Below are 27011 nucleotides of genomic sequence, written 5' to 3'. Positions count from 1 at the left end.
TGGAAAATTCTCTATCAGACTGCAGCACAAACATCAACACTCCTGAAATACTTGCAATTGAGTTCAGGATCTGCTTGCTTAGAAATACATGAACACTAGTTTCAGCTGCCAGAAAGGGCAATTCACTCAGACTAACGTCCTGACATTTATTAATGGATTTTATCATAATAATCAAAGCCACGGGGCCTACAGGACTTCCTTTTTGGGCCTTGTAACTGCAGGCAGCAAGGAGAAAGCCTGGCCCTGATACTGAAGATTAATTGCTCTCAATCTTAAAATGTAGTTCGCTGCAATTTTACACTATTGGCTTTTCTGGTAGATGGCAGAATACATCAAACACACACACAGGTAAACTCTTAATTGCACTTCTAGTCTGAACTGCATGTCTGTATCTGGGAAGGAACAATATTACATTCTTGGCCTTGTTCAACAAATACCTAGTACCACATTCAAATGTTCAACACTATTGGGAATTACTGCTGTTGAGATAAATAAACCCTGCAAGACAGCATAGCACAAAAATAAATTGTTGGGATTCAGATGGACTCAAAAAGACTAACAAATTAGATACTGTCTTTATAGTTACAGATTAAAGCATACCAACATTTAAAAAAACAAACAAAATAATAAAAATCTTTGCTAGTTTCAGAGTTGCTCATTTTCCCAGAATTCCTCCTTTGAGTCCTATCAGGCAGTTAACCAACACTATCGTCTTTTCCCACTGAGCTCGGTACAAAGGAAGAAACAGCAGCACACACCAAAATTTTCATGACAATCAAATTATCTTTTCTGCACCAAAGGACTGCTATGACAGATGAATCTTAAAAGTTATGAACTAAATGGATGCCTCATTGACAATGGAAATAATATGCGTGCACATACACAAAAAAAAAACAACAACAACCCAAGATAGGTGATGGTAATTAATTAGGATATGTAGAAAATGTGGGACCTGTAAATGGTATGGAATAAGGGGTGAATATTTCTTAGTTTCAGCTGGGATGGATTTAACTTCAGTGTCTCGTATAATCCTATGTTTTGGTTCTAGGAGGAAAACAATGCTGATAACATACCCATGTTTATAGTTGCTGCTAAGCAATGTTGCACAGAGCCAAGGCTGTTCTCAGTGAAGGGTGCAAGAGGCTGGGAGAGAACAGAATGAGGACAGCTGACTGGCCGAAGGGATATTCCATGCCACACAACATCAGTTTTGGAGTGGATGGGAGATCATCTCACTCGCTTCTGCTGCTTGTTGACTAATAATTGGGCATGGGTTGAGGGATGGTAAGCAATTGCTTGTGCATCACCTGTTAGACATTCATATATATATATATATATATAGTCATAACTATTATCCTTTTCCTTTTCTCTACCTCAGTAAATAGTTTTATCTCAACCCATGAGTTCTACTTTTTTTTTTTTTTTTCCCCAGTTTTCTCCTCCATCCCACTGGGAAGTGGGGAGTGAACAAATGAGCGTACAGTGGAAGAGCAGTGTGTCCCACATCTCTGTTGTTCTAAGTGTCTCACAAACAAAAGTTAACAATTAGGGTAAGGGTCAAACTATATTCTTCCATCCAAAATACCTACTTTGAATACAGTCATCTCAAAATTTCATGGTGTGACTGTAAATGCAATCTCTGCAGCACTGTAGGGGCACAAATTAAACTCTACAGTAATTTCAAATACGTTAAAAACAATCTGCTTAGATTGGAAGTATAAGCCTAAGTTATGCATGCTTGCAAATTCCAGGCTAACATACAACTCAAAGCATTTGTTCATGAGACATGTTCAGATATTCACTGTGTATGTATGCATATCCATATCCATAGGCATGCATACATTCTTCTGAGTCATGCTGATGTGCTTTGCAAAATGGACCCTTTCTCTTAAACCTTACTACTTTAGGATTATTTACTTTAGTTCCTCACCTCTTTATTTTTCTTTGCAGAAAAGAAGCATTGAAGAGTCTTAGTAACCAAGTAAATTTACAGCCATGTTCCCAATACATGAATGGGTTTCTACTGGAATAAAAGCATCTACTTATAGGAAGTATCAAAAAAGTACTGCACAGCCCTTCAAAAGAATCTTTCTGCTGTTTTTGGCAATAAAATCAAATGATGAGACAAAGCTTCCTATCAATGGAAACCGGGTATGGTGATGACTCAAGATACTGGCAAGGACATTATTTTGATAGCATCCTTGAACAAACCAAAGACCACTTTATTTTCAGGAAAACATCCGACAAGTGGCTGTGTGGGATTCCAAGTACTGGTAGTGCTACCAGGAAAATGATGCAAGTATTATTCAGCTATTCCAGCTAAGGGTTTTTATTGGCATTCTCAGCAAGTTACATTTTTAGAACTCCCTCTGACACTGTCAAGTTGCAAGTTTACTTTTAAAGCTTTGTGAACAGAACAGCCCACTGACAAAAAAAGATCAGACGATGACCTCCTGTCATTTATGTTTCAAAACATTTAGCTATTCCTGAATTTTAAATGTTGCATTAAAAGAAAGATGTCGCAAACAAAACATCCATATATAAACAAATAGGCGCAAAAGTTTGTCTTCATCTGAACTCCTTATACCATTCTACCAAAGAAGATAACTTTCTTCAACAGAAATTGTAAAGCAAGACTAATGCATAAACTTCCACCTGATTTTAAAAGAGGTGAGAAAATGCTTTTTTATTTTAAAACATCATAAAAATTCTTAGAGTAAAATGACTATAGCTAATCCTGCTCAGAGTAAAACTGGTTGCTAATGGCACAAGGGGATTACTGCAGCAAATTCACCAAGTGGAACCTGTAAGTATTTTATTCTAAACAGTGCAATAATTTGGACCTATTGAATAACTTAACAGCCATTACATCTCCTTCATGTTTAAACTCACTACCGCTAAAGAAGAAGATTTATTCATACAAGTATTATTGTCACTCTTCAACTAATATGAAACTCTTTTGAACTTCTACTAGAACAGGTAAACAAGTTTTTGAGAAAATATATTTGTTTCTCCTGCCAAAGTCTCTGGCGTGAGTTACAGAATGTCACATACTATTAGGAAGTTTCTGATGTTGCAGCATTACCTGAGTACAAAAGCCAACTACCACTGGCCACAAAAACTGAAGAAGCAGGAAGGCAGCTATTAACAGCACTACACTCTGAAAAATTATGCCTACTTGAAGTCATTTATAATAATGATAAAATATTCCTTAAGAAAGAGTACAGTAGTGAAGTGTAATTCTGGCCTTATGAAAAACCATGAGAGATTAAGCAGCATATTTTATTCCAAATTGATCAACCAGATCACAAGTGGATAAACAGTGTCTCCTGCCAACTACTAAACAACATATTTCCCTCACTGGTTGGTTTAAACTTGGTTTAGTTTCTCTCCATCTATTTCCTGATTTTCATGAACAAGAAAAACTAACATCAAGGTTTCCAGTCTGCTTTGAAATTTGGCTGAGAACATGAAATAATATATACTATTTGGGAAGACTGGCATACGGAGAGGTTATATTAGCTTTATTTACCTCTAAAAGTGTGTTAAAATGAATGAAAAAGACTGTTTGAATTGCCCTTTCTGGCAGATGAAGCTAGTATCCATGTATTTCTAAGCAAGCAGGAAAGTCAGAGAAAAGTGAGGATTCTTCTTGCAAAGAAAACACAGTATTCCAGAAGTTAAGATTGCTCACTATCCACTGACAATCACTTCAGTTACATTTCTACTGGCTTCCACTGTCCTTTCTGTTCTTATTCCTCAGCTTTCCCTTTAAGAAATAAAATAACATTTTCACTTGCAAATCAAGGGAATTAGATCATCCATGTGCTTATAATTAGTGTCAAGAATAAAGTCTTCCACAGTAACAAGCAGGTGATGTTCTATATAAGGAAGAAACTGTACCCATTGGTGTCTGAAGGTAATGTTGCCTCAGAACAAAACCCTAATGTAAGCCAGCATTAGATGAATCGAAGGAGAAGATTAGTAAGGATCAAAGAATGCAAAGCCCTCAGTCATTCTTTGTGTGACCTACCACTCAAACTTTCGTCTCCTCATCAGATGATTAAGCAAATCATCACCATGACACATTCAATATCCATAGTGTGAGAAAGTCCAAGCACGTGCTCTCTCACACTTCTGCATATGATGTTTTTGAGCCTCTGTGCTGTCCAGTCTTTTTTGAGATTCTGAAAATCACCTCACTCAACCTATTATTTTTTTCAACTATATTCGTGATTTAGGGAAAAACAATCATAATTCTCATACAGTTTTCTTTACTATTATTATTTTTTACTAATTTACACAATTAGAGATTTTGCCACGTGTTCTATAATTTAAGGAACAGTTTGAATTTTGGACCTATTTTATAACAATATTTTTATAATCCCTTTAAGGAATACTCCTGATTTTTTGATTAATACATTAAATGATCTGGAAATCCAAAGTTTTAAATTAACTTCACATTAGAATAATAACTTTCTTATTAGAAAACATCTTTATTTTAAAATACAATAACATATAAGTCCCTGATAATGGAATAATATAACCACAACTTACATTCAAAATATTGCCAGGAAAGGTATTTAATAAGGAGACTGGTCAAAATTTTTCTCTCTTTTGGACTATCCCATTAAGTCTATGGTCAGAGAAAAGTAGTGTATTCCATACAGCAGACAAGAATGTCTGTAATAAAGTAGCACAGACTAAGGAAATAAAACACACACAAAACCCAGTCAGTGCAGGCCCTGGCAGAAAGCCTTTCTCCGTCACAATCACCTCCCTCACTCTGCTGTCTTTTAATGCAGCCCAGGTACAGTTGGCAGTGGGGACTGCCTCAGCACATCAGAGATATAGGACTATGTGCTGCACTATCCCCCATTCCCTGAAATGAAAATTCACAGCTTAAAAACTGAAACAAAATTGAGCAGATACACAAGATCTGACAAAAAAATGTGCACACTGTGAAAGATAATTTTATCTGAGAAGTTTTTTTATGGATTCACATTTCAATACCCATTGTTTCCGTGACATTCCTGTTAACCATTCACCAAGTTTGCTCTGCTTCTGGTCATTGCAACCATTTTCAAATGTATAATGAAAAAAAGTCCATAAACCCCTCAGGAAGCTATTTTCATACTACATTACCTTTTTTTTTAATGTACAAGCACACTTCCGAATACCAAGACATACCTAAATTTATGTGACCCATACAATATACAGAAACTGAGACTGTTCTGGCTCTCTACCACTGATTACCTTAAATTTCAGGAATCAAAAGGGAAAAGATAAACAGATTCTTCAAAAGAAACTTGTAAATGAGGATGCCAGCTTCTCAAAGTTTCAGCATACTAAAAATACTTCCAATTACACAAGCTTTCCATAAGGATACTAACCAGCTGACATAACATCTGTGTAACATGTGCATCTGCCACTTCACACTTTGGCTGTCTGACTTCTTAAGTAGTATTATCTGGAACTTGTTTTACCAGTTTTCTGATTTTTATTATTTTTAAACAAAATACAAATGGAAAACAAAGTTATGTTTGTTTTCAATTAAAAAAGGGACACTATTTGATGTTTTTTTCTTTCTCCACAGTAGTAATACAACAATAAGCTCATGTAAATTTTCATTTAATTGCTCTTTGCTCAAGAGAGCTCACTTTATTAAAGTATCATTTGCAAAAAAAGATAGCTATGAACTCCATTAGCTATTCTGCTGTCAAATTTTATGTGAAATGCAATTGTAATTGCACTTTTGCACATATCTGCCAACAATCACTTTCTTTACCATATCATGAAGCAATAACAGGAGATTGGTGAGAGTGCCATAAACTGAAGTTATCTGCTAGAAGAGGACATATGAATGGCCCCACTGGTCAGACCAAGGGACTTTTTAGACTACTGTTCTGTGGCAGCAGACATGCATATGAAAAATAAGTGTAAGTAAAAAAGCATAGAGGAATACTCTTCCAAACTTCTAGAGCCAGGATTTTGCAGCATATCACAACTTAAGAGATGTTTTCCTAAGCTTAATCTGCAATGACAGAGAATGACATATCTTCTGCAGATACTCCTGCATTGTATCTAATGTGATGAATCAATAGAGATTGATTCAGCCAGTCTATAGAGAAACTGGCTGCTATAGATTATATCTGTCTGGCTTTCCCATCTTGGACAACTCAGTTGACAGTTAATTTGCTGCAGTCAGTGTGTTCCCCATCACTTGCTGAGGTGTTTGGTAGTATTGTTTGGGTTCTGAGCAGATAAGAGCTCTACATCCCCCAGCCTTTCCTATTCTTGTGATGATTACAGGTAACATCCTGACTGTTACAAAATGTATAATCTTTAAATTAGTTAGACACCAAAAATTTCTATTGTAAAAGAACAAAAAATGAAAGTTGAAATAACTTTTGCTTTTTTTCCCCCTCATATTAATATCATTTATTCAGGAAGCTGGTGGGTTGTCTTTGCAATTTACCCGAGTGTGGGCTAAGCCTTATGGAACATGTCACATCTGCTGGCGGGGTTCACTCGAAGTGACTGGCCAACAGCCAGGTCTAGAAGCAAAACATCATCTGGCAGGCTGATGAACGCTGCTGAGGTCTGTGCTTGGAAAGACTAGACACAGCACTCAGAAGTCAAATACCTAGAAACAGATACTATAAAAGCAGAAAACATCAACAGGCCATGCCTTGAATTTCTATATGAAAACAAAGACCTTCTTGCACCAGCTTTCCATTCTTCTTGCTCAACACTGCTCCCAGATGAATGACAATATGTGTCCACTGGATACTGGCAATTAATGCAAATTATGCTTGGAATGCATACCTGTTATAATTAAAAATCCCACCCAGACATTTCAATCCCCTGTCAAATTGTGTGTGACCAATTGACCAGTACAGTAGCATCTACCCGTCACCACCTCAACAGCTAAATTTGCTTTCTCCTAAAGTTGAACAGGAAAAATTTTCTTTTTTTTTTAACCATCATACTTGTGCAGGATCTATTGTGTTCTAATTACAAACAATACATATTACATACAGTGACAGCAAGTAAACTGAAGAATTCTGGAAACTTTTTTCACTGCTCAGTTGGCAGAAATAAACAACAGAATGTCAGAGGTCTTAGAGGGATCCAAAACAGAGACAGTTTTTCAGTCTCTACTTCTAGTGTGTGCAAATATTTCCATACATGCAACAGTTGATTGTTGAGTGCTATGTTTATCAATGCAATTAAAAATTTGTGAATATGAAAGGAATGATGGGTTGAAAAGATGGCATACAGTTGTACTTGTTTCAAAAAATATGTTATACTTGTTTCTATTACTGTATCACTATATTAGATACCTGTGTGACATTCAAATTCTGTGAAATAGGTATGAACTTAAAACCCAAAAACAAAACAACCCCACCCCAAAAACAGATTAATGATCTGAATGACAATATTTACATTCAGGAGTAGAAGATGTACTGAGTTGCAGTAAGATAAGTTATCCATGCATGGCTATATTAAAAGCAGTAGACCACGAAGAGTGCTGTTTTGTATTTCATTTCTTTTTCAAAGAGGAGTTCTTGTCGTTTCCATTTCTAAATGCTTGTATGACAAATAGATGCTCTATTGCCAAAAATTTCCACTTAAGTGATGGACATCAGGAAATGGATTTGCCAGACTAAGCAATAAACTCCTTGGGAACTCACCTGTTCTATCACTAATCAGTATTAAAAGCAATCATCATTTGTCCTGAGAGACTTTTAGTAGAATATTAAGCTTTTAAGGCTGTTTAAGAAACTTTTAAAGAAAGACTTTTTTCTTCAAGAGAATATTCCTTTTATTAAAATTTCACCTCTGATCTTAGGTGCATCACTGAAGAAATATAGCACATTAAACACACACTTCACTCTCATATTTCTTTTCCTAGCACTTCTGTTTCTGCTCTCCATGTGCAAGTATTATATCTTCTTCATGTAAGATTTTGGCATATATTAATTCTAAAATAGTGAATAATTATGAAAAGGCAGCAACATTCTTTACCCCTCAAGTAATTTATCATACACCACATATGTGTCCATCCTTTAAAACTGCCAAGCAGATCAAAGCGATATTCTTTGCAACAACAGACTACACTCTGTGAAGAAGTCAGTATAATAGGTATACTGTACATCAAAGATGAATTTATAAGAGAGTATAAAATTAGGGCTTACTGTAAGTAAAAACACCACACTGGAGACCTGGCATGAAATTCTTCACAGAATATTAAAGCACTTAAGAAAAAGATTTACACATAAATCATCACTTCTTTATTATTTTTTGTCTACACTATACCTTACAGCGTTGCTCTATAAACGACCAAATGCAGACCATTTGGAAATCACACCTTTAAAGATTAAACTCAGAGTTCCAATTTGATAACTACCTGTTTATACGTAACCAAAACATACAAGAGAGCAACACATTGTATATTATTTTTGAGGCAAGAGACAATTACTTAATCCTTCTATTTACCACAAACTTCAAGTTAAATCAAGTTTCATAACTGAGATTAATGATGTTTATATTTGCTCAACAATCCTCAGGATTTGATCTAGTAATGTATTTGGGAAAATGTAAGGTTTTTTCACAGCTTTAGTGCTGCTTCCCTCTTCCTCACACACACCCTTTTTTCCTATTTTTCTCCTCCAATTCAGATGAGAAACACTCTTCCAATGGTAATCAAAGCCAGTATGTATCCAGTGTATTTTCTCTTTATTCTTCCAGCTTTAAAATACAGTTAGCTACTTCAAATGTTGTTTCCAGTTAACACTTCTAGCTTCATTTTGGAAATGTACAAGATTTCATTAAAGTTTGCTAAATCTTCTAATTCACCGAAGTTCATAAATCACTAAGAATTTCACTCTTTAGTTCTGCTTTAAATAGTGACTAAAATGCAAAAAGTCCTGTATCAGTGTAAATCCATCAAAGCACAACTAATGCCTCCAACAAAATCGTGTGTAGATAAGCCATTAATGAAATCCCATTGTTTTTGGATTCTGAAATGAAACACTGAGAAGCAATGATTAACACCTTTATCAAGCAAAATAGATATGAAGATTTGCCAGAGTGAGAGTTAATCACAGAAAAGTTACCCAAAGAGGTAATGTAACCTCTGACCCGGAAGATACAGAAAGAATTGCTAGAAGGTACACTGGAAAGCTTGACATTAATAGTCTTGCTTCAAGGAAAAGAATCCTAAACTATGTTTTGATTCTTGTAAAGAAATAATAAGCAGGTGTGACGTATGAATAGTTCTGTGTGGGCTCCTTACTTGATTCACTGAAATGAAAAGAACTGCATACAGTGTTTCACTCTGCTGACTAAAGTAACATTATGAAGATAAAATGGAGTGCCTTCCATATAGGCACATTTGGCTGCAGAATAGTAAAGAGAGAAATGGACGGAGGAGTAAACAAGCACAGCACAATGCTGTATTTAAATTATCAGTACAGTGAGTCAAGATAAGAGTTTTAGACTTATTAATGAGAAATCAAACAGTGCCTTGAAAGAGAAATATTCCATTACTCATTACAAGGACCTAAAAAATGCAAGGGAGATAATAATGAAGAACAAATAAATATCTTGGGACGTAGTCAACAAAAAGCCTTACAGAAATAGCTCAGTAAACTGCTTATAAATTTATATGGTCTACATCAGTTGTGCAGGACTTCAGCGCCAACTCAAAATTAAAGTTCTTGGCACCTATACAAATGTAGGGCTAATCTGATTCCATCCATTCTGCTGACAATGGGAAAATACTGCATCACAAATTATTAAAGATATTCCCATACATACTTATTCATAATATTCATATCCAAAAGAGGCCGTGTCTGTAAAGTATCCAGGGAAGACAAAGATAGATAGCATTTCATTACTCTATCTTTCATATTTCAACAATTGTGAAAAAACCATCCTTTATTTCCTCCATGATTTGGAAGGGATAAAGAAGGAGTTTGATGTGATACATAGATTAGAAGGCTACAAACAACTTCTGGGATTTGACAGGATGAGGAGAGAGGAATACAAGCAGTTTGGCTGCTCTAAATTATTTCCCACTTCCATCCAGACACACATTCATGCAGAATCTGTGTGGGCAGGAAGAAGGAAAAGTTTCTTCAGCTGTCTCATTAGCTAGATTTTTGGAAAGGAAGAGTTGTGTCTTGCCTTGCAAATTCAAGAGATGCTGAACACTACAAGGAGATATTAATAATTCTGAAGATAAAGTACCCCTTGACTACCATTATCTCACTTACTGAATAAATACAAGAAGATTCAGAGAAGGATTGAATTCTACAAACTAGAGAGAAAAAATTTAATTTAAGTAGTGGTTATCATCATTGTAAAGAGCTGTTGCAAAATAACCTCAGTCTAATTTACTGAATGATATTCCTACTAGAGTAATACTCTTTCTACTGTTAAGAGCATTACAATGCATTTTAAGACTGACCAAAAAACATCAATAAAGCACGTATTTCAGTCACCTGTATGATTTTTGTCACTGTAGATGATGTAAACATCTGTTGCAATATTGTAAAAAGAAATCACCTGCAACTAGGGAAAAACCTACCTCATTAATAGTACTGGAAGGTTCCAGTCCAATCATATTGGCTTCTACCAGCTGCTGGAGAAGTTGTACTTGAGCCACACTGAGGAAGAAATCCAGATTTGTTGTCACATTGACCTCCAAAGAATGACCACATACCAAAATTTCCTATGGAGAAATGAAGGGAAAATATTAGATAACAGCTACTGAGCAAATGATTTGCAGCTTCTTTGTAACTGTATTATTATCCACTGTTTTAATCTGTTTCAGCACTGACATATAGTACTGATGTTTAGTAGAGTATGGTATTTGAGCATTCTAAACTAGGATGTGGAATATCCTTTGCTTTGCTTTCAACAGTGTATGTAACTATAAAGACATATTTTGCAAGGAAAGCATCTTGTGTGAGGTCTTGTTTCCATTTCTTGGTAGTATCAAACACTGGACTATCAGATTTTGGGTTTTATTTCTTTGGCAAGGAATACATATAGAAACATTTTATTTTTGTTGGAACATAAACTCTACTTGTTTTACAATGAAGTCATGTAAATCAGGAACTGGAAATCAGTGCTAACCAACCTGGTTTCTCTGTGACTGTAAACCAGACAAACCTTGGCAAAGTTAGCTGTGTGGTCACTATTCTATTGATGCTATCTAGCACAAGAAAACCTCTTCCCTACTGATAACAAGCAACAAAGAGAAGAAACAGAGGATCAGTCCAGAAGGGCTGTTTAAGTACTATCTCTTCCCATGAGAATTAAGTGTACAGTGTTCAAGCTCTAGGCAATCTAAACTAGACCTCTCCATCAGAGAATGTCATCCAGTGAATAGATAACAAGAATTTAAATAGCAAACACATTGGAATTCATGAATAAAAGGATGAGTAAAGCTCAGATATTTATTTATTCTTTATTTTTGTTTTACATTTATCATCTGCATTTGTGATGACCCTTTGCATAAAACATTAAGTTGTCAATTTGTTCTTTCCATAGGCATTATCTGTTTTCCAACTGCATACATCTACTACATTGTTGTAACACACACCTAATACCCTTTATATTTCTGCACTAGATCTGTTCTTTCCAGGAGGTAGCTATCACGAGAAAGATTCCTTTTGAGCTGACTAAAACTTATTGGCACCTCCCTTACATAAAACGTTTTACATTTTTGAACTCTATACCAAAAAGAGAGCCAACACCTTATTTGTGCAAAATGCCTCACAGACTACTCATGAACAAGTTGACCCATAGACTGGTAAAGGAGATTGTTAAATCTGGAATAACTTGAAGTCCTGACAATAATGACTAGGGAATAGATGATTTGTGGAAATTTGTGGGCTTCAAAGCCTGGCTAAAAAGAACACAGATCAAATTGTGTTTTACAGACAATGTATAGATTGTATTTTCAGGGTTTTTTTTGTTGCTTTTTTTTTTTTTTTTTTTTTTTTTTAATATGAGAAGCTTGTGAATACCATGTTTTGTAATGCACCTCTTCTCAACACCTTTCCATCACAAGTCTTCTAAGGATGAGCATTTTCTGAATTGCAAACAGGCTTATTGGGACAGGCTGTCTTTAATATCAAATGCCTTACTCAAATTCTTCATCCAGCAGAGAGAAGATGTTACTGTTAACAATTAAGATTTTTTTTTCCCTGCAGCTTGTGATGTCTGTGTTTGAAAACTTATCTCACCTGATAACTGAAACAGTATAACTGTAAAGTATTAAGATTATCCAAATTTTATACCAACCTCGGGGTGTAAATTCTCTGGAGCATCAATTTTTGTAAAAATAATTGCAGGAGCAGCAGTTACTCGAACTGTGAAATCTGTTAAAATTGGAGTCAAAATGGCTCTCCTTTCCTGATGCCGTCTTATGCTAAAAAGAAGGGGAAAATAAGGGGGAAATAAGATTGGATTAAATCACATTAGAAATTTTGTGCGGCAAAACTTCTTGTATTTATAATTACATCCAGCATGTAGCACAAAACTGCTTTACTAGTAATTTGGGTTTTTTTTTTTTTGGTATCTACCTCAGTGAGCATTTAATATTTTCATTGTGATGAAATAATGCCCTTCATTTCATGAAAAAAACAACCTGAATCATATTTGAGTTCATAAATTCTTTTCCTTGAGCCAAATAACTAAGCCTAGAAGCACATGCCCATTATGTTCAGACCACTAATAGTTTATGACAACACATGCCAAATGGCCAGAATCTTCTGGGTCAGGTCAAAATCTATTGCCATAAAGTGCCAAGTGAGAGGCTCTGATCAAGAAATAATAATAATAAAAAAAAGATGTAATGAGATCAAGATGGTGCTCAGCCCTTAAAAGAGGACACACTTCAAACTGGCAGAGTCCTTCCATGAACGCAGACTTTTAGTAATTTTTTCTACCTATCATAACTTATAGAAATACCAGATACCCCAAGGAGAACACTAGAAATGATCAAAAAGCTACTGTTCAGTCTCAGCTGTATGTTCTGGATTCTGTTGAAATGCATGCAATCTCAAATGCTGATGGTTTGTAAGCCGAGAGTTAGGCAGAAATGAGGTAAAATAGATACGACATGACTGAAAGCCAGGCTTAGATATATTTTCAGCAACAAACACGTCCACAGATGACAGTTTAATGTCTTTGTTATTTTGATAACTCAAATTTCCCTAACAATTTACTTAAGTATCCTTAAAACATGTAGTAGGCTTTGAAATTAACTTAGGACAACAGTATATAGAAGTGGCATGCTACAAACATCTTTTGCTTCAAATGACTTTCCCAGTCCCTGTCAGGTAGAGCGTATACTACTTACGGCACTTATGGCAGTATACTTAAAACTAACCTGATTTGTAACCAAAAAAATTACCATCCTCCAGTAAAACTTTGAATGTTTTAGGTCACCTGTTGCTCTGCCAGCCTGCAATGACAGTTTCTGAAGCCAAACTGTTCTTAATTAGATCCCCAAATTAGAAAGCAGAGCAGCTGTTGGTTAGTATACATCTTCAACTGAGAAACTAGTCTTAGATTTTGCCAGGTCAACAAATGTTTCTCTCCCTGCCATCACCTTCCTTCTAAATTTAAACCAGATGACTTTCTTCCCAGTTCCTATTTCCCCTTCACAGAAAGATGAGAAAGAAATGCCTTTGTTTCTGAGGAAAATGAAAGAGCTAAGTAGTAGAACTATTCTATGAAAAACTTCCATGTGATGGGACAAAAAACTGCAACTAAGTATGATTCTGATAAATGAAACAGCTGTAATAGCATGTTATTTTTTTAATGCCCAAACCTACAACTGGCTCCTCTCAATCATTGTTCAAATTACTTTTCAGCTTATAAAGATACCCATTTCTTAATTTTCAAATGTTACCTGAGCAGGTACCTGCAATACACTACGTTCTTTGGGTAATACAGATCAACTGCTGATTTTTATACCATTATTTTAAATCATCCTTACGTGGTATTCCTGTCCTGCTCTACTTACTAGTTACCACATTTCTAGTTGGTGGACTTGAAGCTCAGGCAAGCATTAGCAAAATAATAGTAAGTACAAACAGAAGGCAAACTGAGCACACTAAATAACAAGGGGAAAAGAATATGAGAAAGTGCACAAAAGGAACAAAGAAACAAATTCCACTTTGAATTATTAAGTCTTCCACACTGCACCTAAGTGCACCGTTAACTTAACACAGGTGTACGCCACATGAGCTTATGAAAAAACTTGATTGTGAAGACTGTAATGATGGCTCTGTGTCTGCAGCACATTCATTCCATGGTTCATTTGTGCATCTGTTATATATTTGTCTTGGAGAGGAGGGGGAAAAAAAAAGGAAAAAGCTAGTACTTTTAGAGATGTTAAGGCAGTTGATCTTCTACACTTAGAAGTCCTGCACATTTCAAAGTCCATATGTTAATGCAGAACAACAAGGCAGCAAAACAGTTATGAAATGATCTGGAAGTGCCTTATGCTTAGTTCTAAAATTAGGCTATATCAGAATAATTATGTGGACACAGAATATCAACCACAGGTGAAAACACTGGACAAAAATGTCCTCAAAGGCTTACAGTTCAGATTGGAGAGGAAAAAGGAACAGCTAACAGCACTGCAGGTAAAAGCACGAGTACAGTGGCAATCTAACCACTGTTTTATGATTGTTTCTATTACACACTAATACAGCAGATTTTTTTTAAACAATTGGAAAGAAGATATAGCAGTAATTTTGTGAGTGTTCACAGGAAATTAAACCTGTAAGATAACATAGGAATGAGCAAATGCTTTTTTGAAAATTCATTGCGGCAGCCCTGGTTACTGGTGTGAGGAGGCTGAATGAGCAGTGGGTGTAGATGAACTGAAGCAAACGAAGGAAGATGTGAAAGGGGAAATTGACAGATACAGAAGTCTGGAAGTACCTCGAAAGCAAAGATGTATCTAACTAATGATTAATATGACAGAAAATATTGTGAAGATGAGAAAAAGAAATCTGAAGAACAATTTCATTATCAAAGCATCAACATTAGACTGCATCAGATCAAGTCATCAGCATTTGATTACAGCCACCTAGAAGCACTTTGAATTTACATGAGGAGTAAGGATTGCCGAAGAGATGATGCGGCAATAATCAGAGGTACAGCGGTGTTGTGGAAATGCACAATATGGAATATAACTTGGTCTTTTTATGTGGAAAAGAAATAATTCTAACGAGCAGCAAGTATAAGCCAGTAAGAAATAAACATGGCCTAGGTATGAAACTTGGAAATATGTGCCTTATTCTTAACTATCTTTTTTTTTTTTTTTTTTTAATGATACTTAAACTAGAGTTTAAAGCACATCACTGAGGAAGTAACCAACAGAATCATTTAAGCTGGGAGGGACTTCTAAAGATCATCTAGTCCAACTCCTCTGCAATGAACAGAGGCGTCTACATCAGACACATGAATGATATTTCATTCTACAATCATTCATCCCTACAATTCTGTGATATCAAAGAGCTCTTTTATGCCATGTAAGTTTACTGTCTACAGAAAGAAGAATTCTCACACAGAATTCCATAACTTGGAAACCAAAATTAAAGTGGTAGCATGGAATATCCCACATAATCAGATAGTCTTCCTCAGAAGCATGAGGAATGCAAACTGAAGATGTCATAATTAACATGCTAACTTAGGACTTAAAAACAGTTTTCTCTCTATTCTCTCTATATTCTCTATAAGTCAGTTTATTACTGATCCACAAATGCACTGGGATATCTAAAAATTAATGAAACTTATCAAAATGAACACCATCCTGCCTCCAAACTCCATCTCACAATAGGTACAACAATTCACATCCTTACAGCTCTGTGATGTGTTGCAAAGACTCATCACAAGGCAGAGAAATACTATTACAACACTTTGAGGAATATCTACTGACCAAAATTAGACAATGAACAAACAAACACCATCTGGCCTTTCAGAATAACTATTGTTATGCAATTATATCTCAGTAAAACTAATTTTCATCTCATTAAGTATGATGTACAACATTTCTATGCTGTGGATTAAAAGGAAATAATGTATTCTGTCACTGAGTGACGCTTTGTACAACATGAATACAAACATTATTTCAGGTACAGTAAAAACAGCAACTGAGATACAAGCCTGAATGCAAATGTATTTTAATTCAAAAGAATTATTTTATTCACAGGGAACTGTTTCTATTCCTCCACACATAGATCTACTGATGATCACTTCTTCTTGGTCTTCCTTATTAGGATTTGGCAAGCTGCACTTCAGCTTTCCAAAAAAGCATGAAAATGAGAACTATTCAAGGAAAAATCTGCAGGAAACATTTCTGAGGATCCTTGCAAAGCAGGAGTGGTATTTTGTTCAGTTTCATACAACAGATCATTGGCTCCCTGACATACTCAATGAGAGCTGCAGAGAGCTGTTCCAGATGGTCAAATGCCAAGGACAGAACTGTAATGCAGTATATTGCCACACTCAATTCATTACCACACAAAGAAGTAATGCTTTTAAGCTCAATTAATTTTTTTTTCTTTTTATGTTTTTTTTTTTTTTTAAAAGAGTTTATTCAGGCTGCAGGAAGCAGAAGTTGCTGCTGGGAGCTGTGGAAGGATTGCACAGGGATGGGGGCGAGGCCTCAGGAGAGGATATATTTCTTTATTTCCTTCAGGGCTGTTGTTTTTTCCATTGAGAGGAGGGAGAGGGAGGAGGAGATCTGCAAGCTGAAAAAGCAGTTTTCAATCAAGAAAACTTCTTTTGGTTAAGTATTCCCAGTTCCCCACATGCTGTTTGGTAAAGGGAATAAACGTGGACAGGTTTCATTTGTACATAACCTTATTAGAACTGTCTGACTGTTTCTAGTGTTCTTTTTATATATTGCACCATTAGGGAGCTTTTTATAACATCTACAGTGAAGGATAAACATGTCATAATGGGAAGAGTTATGGTTGCTGATCCTCCATACTGCATGGTATTTGGACAGGTTTTTCTGAGCAAGGGCACCCACAGCTCCTCCCCCCAGTGCTCAAGGCTCCCCCTTTTCTCCTGCATTGCCCTTTGGAAGCACCAGAGGCAGCACCTGGGCACTCCAGAATAACCCCTCTTGAACACTTTAACACTAATCTCCATGGAACATCCAACACTAGTCTCAAAGCAACATTAATTTCTTTCCAAATCACATTGTAAGAGTTAAATATAATTACAATAATTATTCAAAACCATGAGATATTACTAGAGATATTAAACTCCAGGAGAAGTGGTGGGAAAATCTGAAGGATTTACTTTCTGTGTAAACTCTGCTAAAGCATTTACACGATAAAGTATCTCAAAAGCTTTCAAATATTTGTTTGTATTATACACATCAATTTTGTATTTTGAATAGTTTGGTTTTCTTTTAAGTCTTTAAAAACGAGATCAGATTTCAATTCAGAAAACTGAATTACAGAATAATATAATCTAGATTTTTAAATAAGTATATTTTTAGAACAAATACATAGTAGTACCTCTAGAAATGGGAATGCAAATAAAAGGCTATTGCCTTTGCTGGAGTTATTTGTGAAGTAAAAGATTCTATGTCAAATGCTTGGATATAGATTGGATTCTGCATCACATATCATTTAAGCATTAATAAATTAGCCAACTAAGAGAGAAATACATCTCAAAAAATAATTTTAAACCCAGTTAAGCTAATGAGTCATAATATTGGATCTAAATGATCAGTAAAAACAAAGAGAAGTGCATTCAAACTATATGATGAAACTAACAATAAAATATCTCGGTAAAAATCATTATGTTCCAGGTTAAACATGTTAATGAAAATAAAGAATTAAAAAAGAAAACAGTATTGCAAGTAGGTCAAAGAATAAAACTCCCATAATAATTACAGCGAATCTTGAGTTAAATGTCACCCTGACAACACCAAGCACCATGTAAAACACCACACAGCCACCCTCTTGGTTCATGCTGGAAACAACTCAAAGGATGGCAAAGTTCAATATGGGTTCTTCCAGTTCTCAGCACAACATCTCCGCAGATCATAAAATAGACCCAGATGCAGCAAAGCTGACTGCCAATTAAAAAGCAAAAATGTGAACGTTCTGAAAAAGGACTGTAGTAAATGTGTAAAAATTTAAGCCAAAAGGACAAGACAACACTCATACCAGCTTTTGCTTGAAATAAATTCAAGCTGGAATTAAAATACAATACTGCGTGCCAGAAAGAAAGAGCTAATGTATTTAATTACAACTGATCTAAATTAAGAAAAGTAGAAAATTCATTTAAAAGCAATTTCAAAAACCTACTTACTTGTCAAATATATTGTAATAAACTTTTATTTAAGAAGACTGCTGAGAAAAGGGATATCCAAGCAGTTATACAAAAAGGTGAACTTTGACTATTTGGAACAGCTGCTTCCCATATTCTTATCTCTATAACTTTTTAGCAATCCCACTAAATTCCCTATCAAAATTCTATAACCATAGAGCTCAGACCAAAGACTTCTGGCAACGTGATTCCAGACACCAATGGAAAGGGAAAGGAAAGCCAGTACCAAGCTGGTTAACAGACTGGCCAGAAGACCTCTGGAGATAAATGCCATCTTTTGAAAGTGTCAGCAGCCCTACGTTGTTTAGTGAGAAAGAACTTAGTGGGCACTTGCCAAACACTTAGGGGTCGTGCATATATTTTCAAAAATTTAAAAGTTAAGTTCTCTATGCAATTGCTTTAGTAACAAGTATTGAAATAAGTCATCAGATGTCAGGAAAGAACCAGGTGAACATATAAATGAAGAACCAATAATAGCACTTTGTTTAAATTGTTATCTGTATTCAGTCACTTCCTTGTGGTTTCTACCATTGCTTTGGTTAGATTTACTTGTACTGCCCTCTGTATTTCAGTGATAAGCTGAAATTTATTATTGGTCACATCCTCTTCCTGCACATACTCTTCCAGAGGGGCCTTACATGCTCTTTCAGTCTTTCGTCAAGTCATCACTTAGAAACCTTAGGCTGCATGCCATCCTCATGGAGCTTCTTTTGCTACAGCTTGCCTCACTTTCAGGAAAATCTCTCCGATTCCTGTCATCTCCCCTCTTCTTGAAAATTAAACCAGCAATAACTCAATTTTTTTCCTTCCTAATGATCCCTCCTGCTTTCCTACATTTCTTTCAGGAACATACCCCTAATTCACTGTGTCTTGGGAGCCACAAAGTAGTGCATACATTTCATAAAGACTGGGTTGTTTTTTCAAGACAAAGGGCTTCTAAATCAAGGGGAAAAAAAGTGTAGGCCAACAGGCTTCTTCTGGCAGAACTCAAAATGACCTCTGAAAACTTGCCTTTAGCTATCAAACCTTATTCCTGTCTGTCTGAAAAGACAACTCTATGACTGCTACATAACCTATAAAATTTCAGTTTTAAATTCATATGAACTTATTGAGTATAAAAAGCATATTAAAGCTAGAGTCAAAAATTCAGAAACTTCCAAGTTAGAAAAAATAAGCTCCCCTTTAATAATTTTAAATTTAAAAACATAGAATACCAAGTAGGTTTTATCTTTCAGTTCTGTTTAACTAGAGGGCAGCACTTTGCTTGTGTAACACACTAAATACAACAACAAAATTCACTTGAAGTATCTCCTTCTAAAAATTTGTCTGGTTTTAGTTACAGAAGTGAAAAAAAAAAAGCCAGTTGAGAACCAATAGGAAATGTTCTACTTCATCCTCCTCTAACTTAAAAGTGTCTAAGCTGGTTTTACTCAAGTTTTGTAAAAAATACAAACAAAAGAACTTAAAAAACAAAAACAAAACCTCCTGTTGCTTGTAGACCAAGAAGCTGAATGCCAAGTCTCAGCCCTGGAGTTATTTTTATGGACATAACAGTAAGCCACTAAGGAATGAGCTTATAATAGAAAAAAAAAAAAGACACAATAACTAGACAGCAATTACAGCATAACAATAATGGCAATACAAACTTTAAATGCATAATCCAAAACTCCATGCAAATGTGCTAGCAGTGCAAAAAGACAATACAGAACTAGCTGATTCAGATATAGTGTAAATGGTATCTGCAATGTCTGTGCTACGTATCTGTAGTAGAGAGTAAGTTTAAAAAAAAACAACAAAGGTTCCCACCTACTGGCCATGTTCCATTCAAGTGCTGGATTTTGAGAATTCCTTTCACTCTCTGGCAAAACCCCTCCTTTTCCATTTTCTTTCTCTGGTTTCAGCTGATTCCAGTGAGCAGTACCGATGTTTATAGACTGAAGGTCTATTTGATATTGTCTGTCTTCAACCTCAGATCCAGGGTCTCGAAGTATTCCAAGATTCAGTGCTCTCCTGTAATGCCAACAAAAAAAGTGGCACTTCAGAACAAGCTGCAACGTATAATGCAATCAGGAATTAAGGTCAGAATTGGATTTGAAAAATGTTATGGACAACTTCTGCTTAAAAAGAAAATTAAGAAAATATACAAGGCCATGAAAAGTTATGTATCAGTTTTGGCACTCTCACTTACGTCTAAGCATTAGTTTAAGTCTTCAGAAGTATTCAGCTGTATTTACCCTATGGATTCAAATGAGAGGTATACAGATAAATACATTTCAAAGTTTAGCCAGGTCCACCAAAGTTGATATGAGAGCAACCCATTGACTTCAGTGGACTTTCAATCAGGTCCATATGAGCAGCCCTACAGGAAAGCAGGTACTTCTACTGAGCAGACGAAGGATGTCTTATTCAAGTCTTCAAAAAGAATAGCTGCATAACAGTATAACAAACAACTTTCCTGCAAGATAATTGTTCAAACTTATCTGAAAGGACAAAAATTAATAACAACACTTCAAGACAAAGGAAAATACATTTTTAAAATAGAATTTCAGCACAGTGTTGTGCTACAAAAATTCTTCTCACAAGGAGAAAAAAACGTATTTGAGTGAACTACATTACTTATGGATTCTGCCAAAGTCTACTCCATTAGATTTAATAGAATATTTCTGTTTCCAGCTGAGCTTGGGGAACAGTCACACCAAGATTCAGCAAAAACACCCAAGACTGCAGATACTTTTGTTCTAACTAGTAACCAGTACCAGAAGAGAGATCTGGAGTGGTCTACTGTTTCAATTTGCCTTGTCCTAATACAAGTAAATCTTCAGTAAATGATCATGTCCTTCCTTCACTGGCAACAAGAGAGCTTTATCCACAACACTGATTTTATAATGAAAAAAGCAAAGCTGGACTTTTTTTTTTTTTTTTAATTATTTTTTAACAAGGTAGGACATGATGATATCTAATTATGTTTGCTTTGCATTTATAATCCTGTCACACTGTAGTCTATTTGTCTATTTTTAATGAGTTGAAGTTTCAGCTTCTAGCTTGCATATGCCACCCAGTGTACTATTCCATTCTAAGTTATGGTCTTATATCAGAATTGTCATCTTGTAAATAAGTGCTGTCTCCACAGAGAACTTAATAATTTTGTTATTTGTATAAACATTGAAATTAACAATCTAAAAATAAGCGAAGATTAAAGTGCCACATCACAAACTGTGATGCACTGATGCAAGCTGTAGGTATTGGTATGTAACCTAGCTGTGTGATCAAATTCAAAATGAAGTGCCATTGCTGTGCAAACCCAAACGCAGTTGAAACTGCTGATAGAATATGGTAGCAATTAGGATAATTTATTATTTAATATGGTGGATGTTAATAGAGGCATCCAAATTGCAGGAAAGCCAACAGTTTTGCCAAGTTGCTCTTTTTGAGGATGTGTGATCGTACTGTTCAGTAGCCCTAATCCTGTCTAAAATGCTCAGCTGAAATACACTGAAAATATGTTACGTCAGTAGTGGTATTTCAAAATTAAATGTGTTTTCTTAAAAGTTAGGAATGTGTTCGTCAGCTTTCCACACAGAGAGATCTATCCACAACAACTGCATATTTTATTACTCTTTTAAGGCGTTATTACATTAACTTGTATGCAGTTCTGTTTTTGTAGATTATTGTATGATGCAGCATCTATTTGTATATTTTCTTAATGGAAATAAATACAGGAATATAAGTTTTGTGAAACATTACTGAAAGTAAAGCACCAAATTACATATTTTATTAAAAATGCATAAGTATACAAAATATAGAACACGATAATTTCACCTGCATAATGAATCATTCTCTCCTATACTCAACTTAAAGAGTATTTTCCATCCAATCTTTTATGAGGAGCTTGAGAACTTGCATTAAGCTGCACATAGAACTGCATTCTTTAGCCTTGTTCAGCACAACCATGACCTGGTGTACTGAATTCCTAGAATGAAATTTGGCTGCATGCATCAATTTGAAATTCCACATTGTGACAACAGCTTTCTTCCCCTCATAAATTACTTATTTAAATATAAAAAACAATGAAATCACTCTTTGGCAAACACACTTAGCTACAGCAAAATACTTAGTGCTACTATTCAGACACAGGGTACTGGCGCACTGCAAGGCCAGTATAAGATATGTTCATTGGATCTTTTACTTCATCCAATTAATTTTGTAAAATCTAAAGGACTGGACAATGTCTGTAGTGCTTTGGGATAGCACTGCCTAACAGTTTCATGCTCATATAAAAACTGCATTTTACTTCTCTATTAACAGTGTAATACAACCCTTTTGATGCACCTTTGCAATCCAAGAAAATGAATTGTTTTCAACAGGCTACCCATTTAAAGACATATGTATGATACATATATGTCATCTACAAGGAGTAGTTATCAATGACTTAACATTTTGATTAAACTCATTATTGCTTTCAGAAAGTACATCCTGCCAAATTCATGCAAGGATCAAAGCACAGCTTTCTTTTTTTCTCTACCCAAACATACACAGAGACATTCCCATGGCCACATACTTGTGGCCACATACTTTACCAGCCATTTTTGTAAGCGTACCCCCAGCTTAATTATGGATGTACTTTTTTAGAAGGATGAAAGTAAGTTAAATTGGAATAAGTTTAAACACAGACACTACGAGTGAGCTCTGCAGTCTTTCTCATTCTGTAGCTTTCAAAATCCCTACAGCAATTAATTCAGGGAAAAGAGTAAACTGAGATTAATGACTTCTCTACCTCTAGAATAAAAGCTGTATTACCATCTGAAAGGTGCTGGAGGAGTTACAGTTTTACTTGCTTCTCTCTTCTGAATATAATCTTACTATCCCACCTAAACTTTTCAGCAGATCGTGTAGAAAGCAACAGTTGATCAATAATACAGTAAGATCATGAGCAAACAAAGAAGAGCATAAACATGCAACAGGAAACACAGCTTCAACACTTTTCTTTTTAAATTGATTTAATCTGGGTTAGATTTAATCTTTTTGTATGTTTATAAAAGAAACAGCTCATGGTGAACCAGTTACTACACACTGCTGAACAGGCAAAATTCTGGGACTCACTGTATAGAGTTATATCTATTCAGTTATAATTCATCTGAGACCTACAAAAAGGTAAATACGCCATGAAAATGGCTTTTAAAGTCTGCTCATTATATCACAATTAAGAAGCATTCACAGAGTTCACACATAACAGGTAATTTCTGTCAGCACTTACTAGATCTCTGTGTACTCACTTCCCTTTCCAGGTGCAGAGATGACAAACAAATTTACCCACACAAATGAAAGGTTCTGCCCTCATGGTAAAATGTGTTTCCTATTCTAATAGCAAATGAAACAGACAGTAAGCTCGGATCAAAAAGCATGCTCAACTTTATAGGGGCAAAACCAGTGGCACCTTGTACTGTGCAGGGTGACTGAACAGGTGTTGAGATCACCGACATTGTGCTCCTCAGCTGCCTTTCTCCCATCCCATTCAATACAATTTCTTTACTTATTCTCCCCAACAACGCCACTGAATGTTTAACAATAGGGGAAATGTGAAACAACTTTTTCTTAGGGAAGCAGTGAGAAGCTCCATTTAAAGTGAGATTTCACAGGGCATGATATTAAGGGCAGAGAGAAAAACATAAACCTAGGGCATCTCTAATGACAACACCTGGCATCCAAAGTGCTGAGCTTTCATTAGTAAAACCCCTGACAGAAATCAGCTTTCTGATTAGCTGCAACATCCCTTTTAGTTCCCCACCCCCTCCCCTCTTACAGCAAGTAGATGACATTGCCACAAAGGATCTAAAGCTTGAGATGCTGGGAGAAAAACTGAAACTCTCCAGAATCATAGAAAAGGTGCTACATACACCTGATGTTAAAGCATAAATAAAATAAACTGTGAATTGCAGCAGTTCTTGATGGACGACTTGGATCTGTCTGAGTTTGGAAAGATTAAAAATGTATTTGTGAGAATGAGAAGAAAAAAGAAAGACAGCACAGAACAGGGCAGTAGGGAGAAGGAAGATGCTATCAGGGCACTAAAACTGAAGAAAAGCTGTAGCTAATAAAACTTTTTTTACTGCAAGAAAGGAGAAGAATGTATCCTTAGGCCAGAAGGGAAGGTCCTGGCAAATTTCTAAAATGCTGTACATAATTCTACTATATAGTCTGAGTTCCATACCCTTCTTAAAAGTAACATCGGCTTTGTTTTCCCACCCTGCCATCTGTCTCTACAGAGACTCATTTGTAGTCTCTGAAACACAGTGTTTTATGATTTCTGGAATGATGGAAACAGTTTAATCTGGGTCAGCAGAGCAGGCTCTCAAACACTGCCAGCAGCAAACCCCTCTTCTCACTATCTCTGCTTTTTCCCCTCAGAACTATGCCACATGTGGCTGGCTCAGACACAGAAGAACTCAATACACTTGCTGGCAGCATAATTTGGATTGGATGCCATCAGATTTCTATCTAGATCGTTTTTCTATCAAGTGAATCTAATCTATCTTATACATAATTCTCATCTCAGCAATACAACGATCAATTGCAAATATAAGCTCAGTACACTACGACTCCTGCTTCACACCCTACTGATTAGTAAGTGATGTTACCTTGTTCACTTTCATTTTAACATTACAGTTAGTCATCAAAGACATCTGTTTCATAAGAATGAAACTAACATTCTCCCTTATCAGCTTTCCTTATTAGCCCATTACTGTCATGCTCTGTACAGCCAGATGCACCAGCCTTCCCTACAGAATTCCCTACATGGCGGGTGTCCTCTTAGTAAAAAGTGGTTAAAATATCTGGGATTTAGCTTCAGTTTTGGAGGACCCCTGTAAATGAAACCATTAGTACTGGCTCTGGGAGCAAAATAAAAATGACTGAATACTTACACAGTGGACAAATGCATCACATTATATTAAAGCTGGGGAAGAAGCTGGAATTAATTGAATTCCAACTGAATACTTACTGTAATCACCAACAGCCATACTTTAGAACTACATAACATATATATGCTTATTACTTTCCTAACTAGACATAAATCACCTTAAGAAGTGGATTACTTGTGCAATTACCATGTTGAAAAAAGAAATTTAGCAGTGACTGAAACACAAAGAAAAAATTTTTGTGAACATGCTAGGCAGTTTCAAACAATTGATGCTGTTAAGCAATGGTCAAAGGAATAACTTGGATTATTATCTTCTGTTTTAATCTAATGCTAGTTAAATGCCTTACTTGTGTCTCTTAGGGAATTCTGTTTCTTTCGCTTTCTCTGTAACTGCAGTTGAATACCACGGCGAAGAGAGGAATGGTACAAGTGTTAAAATGCTAAAGATCTCTGGATAACTTAAAAGTAAGCAAATTAGAAAAACCATGGAACTGAGGGCTTTCAAATAAACAAAATGGATGTCAGAGTGCCTGGGTATTTTGCACAGGTGGCTGACATCCTGCCCCACTTTCCCTCACCCCTCCTGCCCCCAGGAAAAGAGAGAGGAAGATGTGGGCCCACGAAAACCTAATGAGGTTCAATAAGGCCAATTGCAAGCTGCTGCACTTGGGTTAAGGCAGTCCCAGGTATTTATACAAACTGCAGAAAGAACCCCTTGCGAGCAGCCCTGCAGAGAAGGACTTGAGGGTCCTGGTAGATGAGAAGCTGGATATGAGTCAGTAGCGTGTGCTTGCAGCCTGGAAGGCCAACTGTGTTCTGGGCTGCATTAAAAAAGGGGTGGCCAGCAGGGAGAGGGAGGTGATTGTTCCCCTCTACTCAGATCTTGTGAGGCCCCGTCTGCAGTACTAAGTGCAGGCCTGGAGCCCCCAGTACAGGAAAGACATGGAACTCTTGGAGCGGGTACAGAGGAGGACCACTAAGATGATCAGAGGACTGGAGCACTTCTGCTATGAGGAAAGGTTGAAGGAACTGGGCTTGTTTTACTTGGAGAAGAGAAAGCTATGGGGAGACCTCGCTGCAGGCTTCCAGTACTTGAAGGGCGCACATAAACAGGAGGGGAAATGGCTGTTTACAAGGGTGGATAGTGATAGGACAAGGGGGAATGGTCTTAAACAGACAGGGGGGGTTTAGGTTAGATATTAGGAAGAAGTTTTTCGTGCAGAGGATGGTGACGCACTGGAACAGGTTGCCCAAGGAGTTTGTGGATGCCCCATCCTTGGAGGCATTCAAGGCCAGGCTGAATGTGGTTCTGGGCAGCCTGGTCTGGTGGTTGACGACCCTGCACATAGCAGAGGGTTGAAACTGGATGATTAATGTGGTCCTTTTCAGTCCCTTCCATTCTATGATCCTATGATAGGATGATAAGATGCTATTTTGGTTAGAGCAGAGGAGACATACGAAACTGATGTGTAAAAGAACTAAGTCAGACAGGTGATGTGCACAAGAACTGGGATAAGGGAGACTGCTTGGGCAGACAGATTTCATTTCTATTCTCTTGAAGCTTATTATGCAAACCTAAGCTTCAAAATTAACATCTTCAGCCACCAATGCACACAAATAGGTCCAAAATAACAGCATTCTTCCATACCCACTAAGTAACATGGTAGTGCCAGGTGAGTTCTACTCTAATTCTCCTTTCTAACCA

General features: G+C 36.2%; 1 protein-coding gene across 6 annotated transcripts in view; it reads right to left on the bottom strand.

Annotated features, from left to right (window-relative positions):
* VPS13B (vacuolar protein sorting 13 homolog B) overlaps positions 1-27011 on the bottom strand; it is a 391004-nt gene that overhangs the window by 121886 nt on the left and 242107 nt on the right. For all 6 annotated transcript variants that reach the window (XM_015856029.2, XM_015856025.2, XM_015856028.2 and 3 more), the window contains exons 31-33: positions 20197-20400; positions 12322-12448; positions 10598-10741 (exon numbers count right to left, since the gene is read on the bottom strand). In XM_015856029.2, coding sequence (XP_015711515.1) covers positions 10598-10741; positions 12322-12448; positions 20197-20400 — 475 coding nt within the window. The remainder of the gene's footprint in view (positions 1-10597; positions 10742-12321; positions 12449-20196; positions 20401-27011) is intronic.

Source organism: Coturnix japonica, chromosome 2, assembly GCF_001577835.2.
Source record: "Coturnix japonica isolate 7356 chromosome 2, Coturnix japonica 2.1, whole genome shotgun sequence".
NCBI classification, from domain to species: Eukaryota; Metazoa; Chordata; class Aves; order Galliformes; family Phasianidae; genus Coturnix; species Coturnix japonica.
This window is presented reverse-complemented; position numbering and strand designations above follow the sequence as displayed.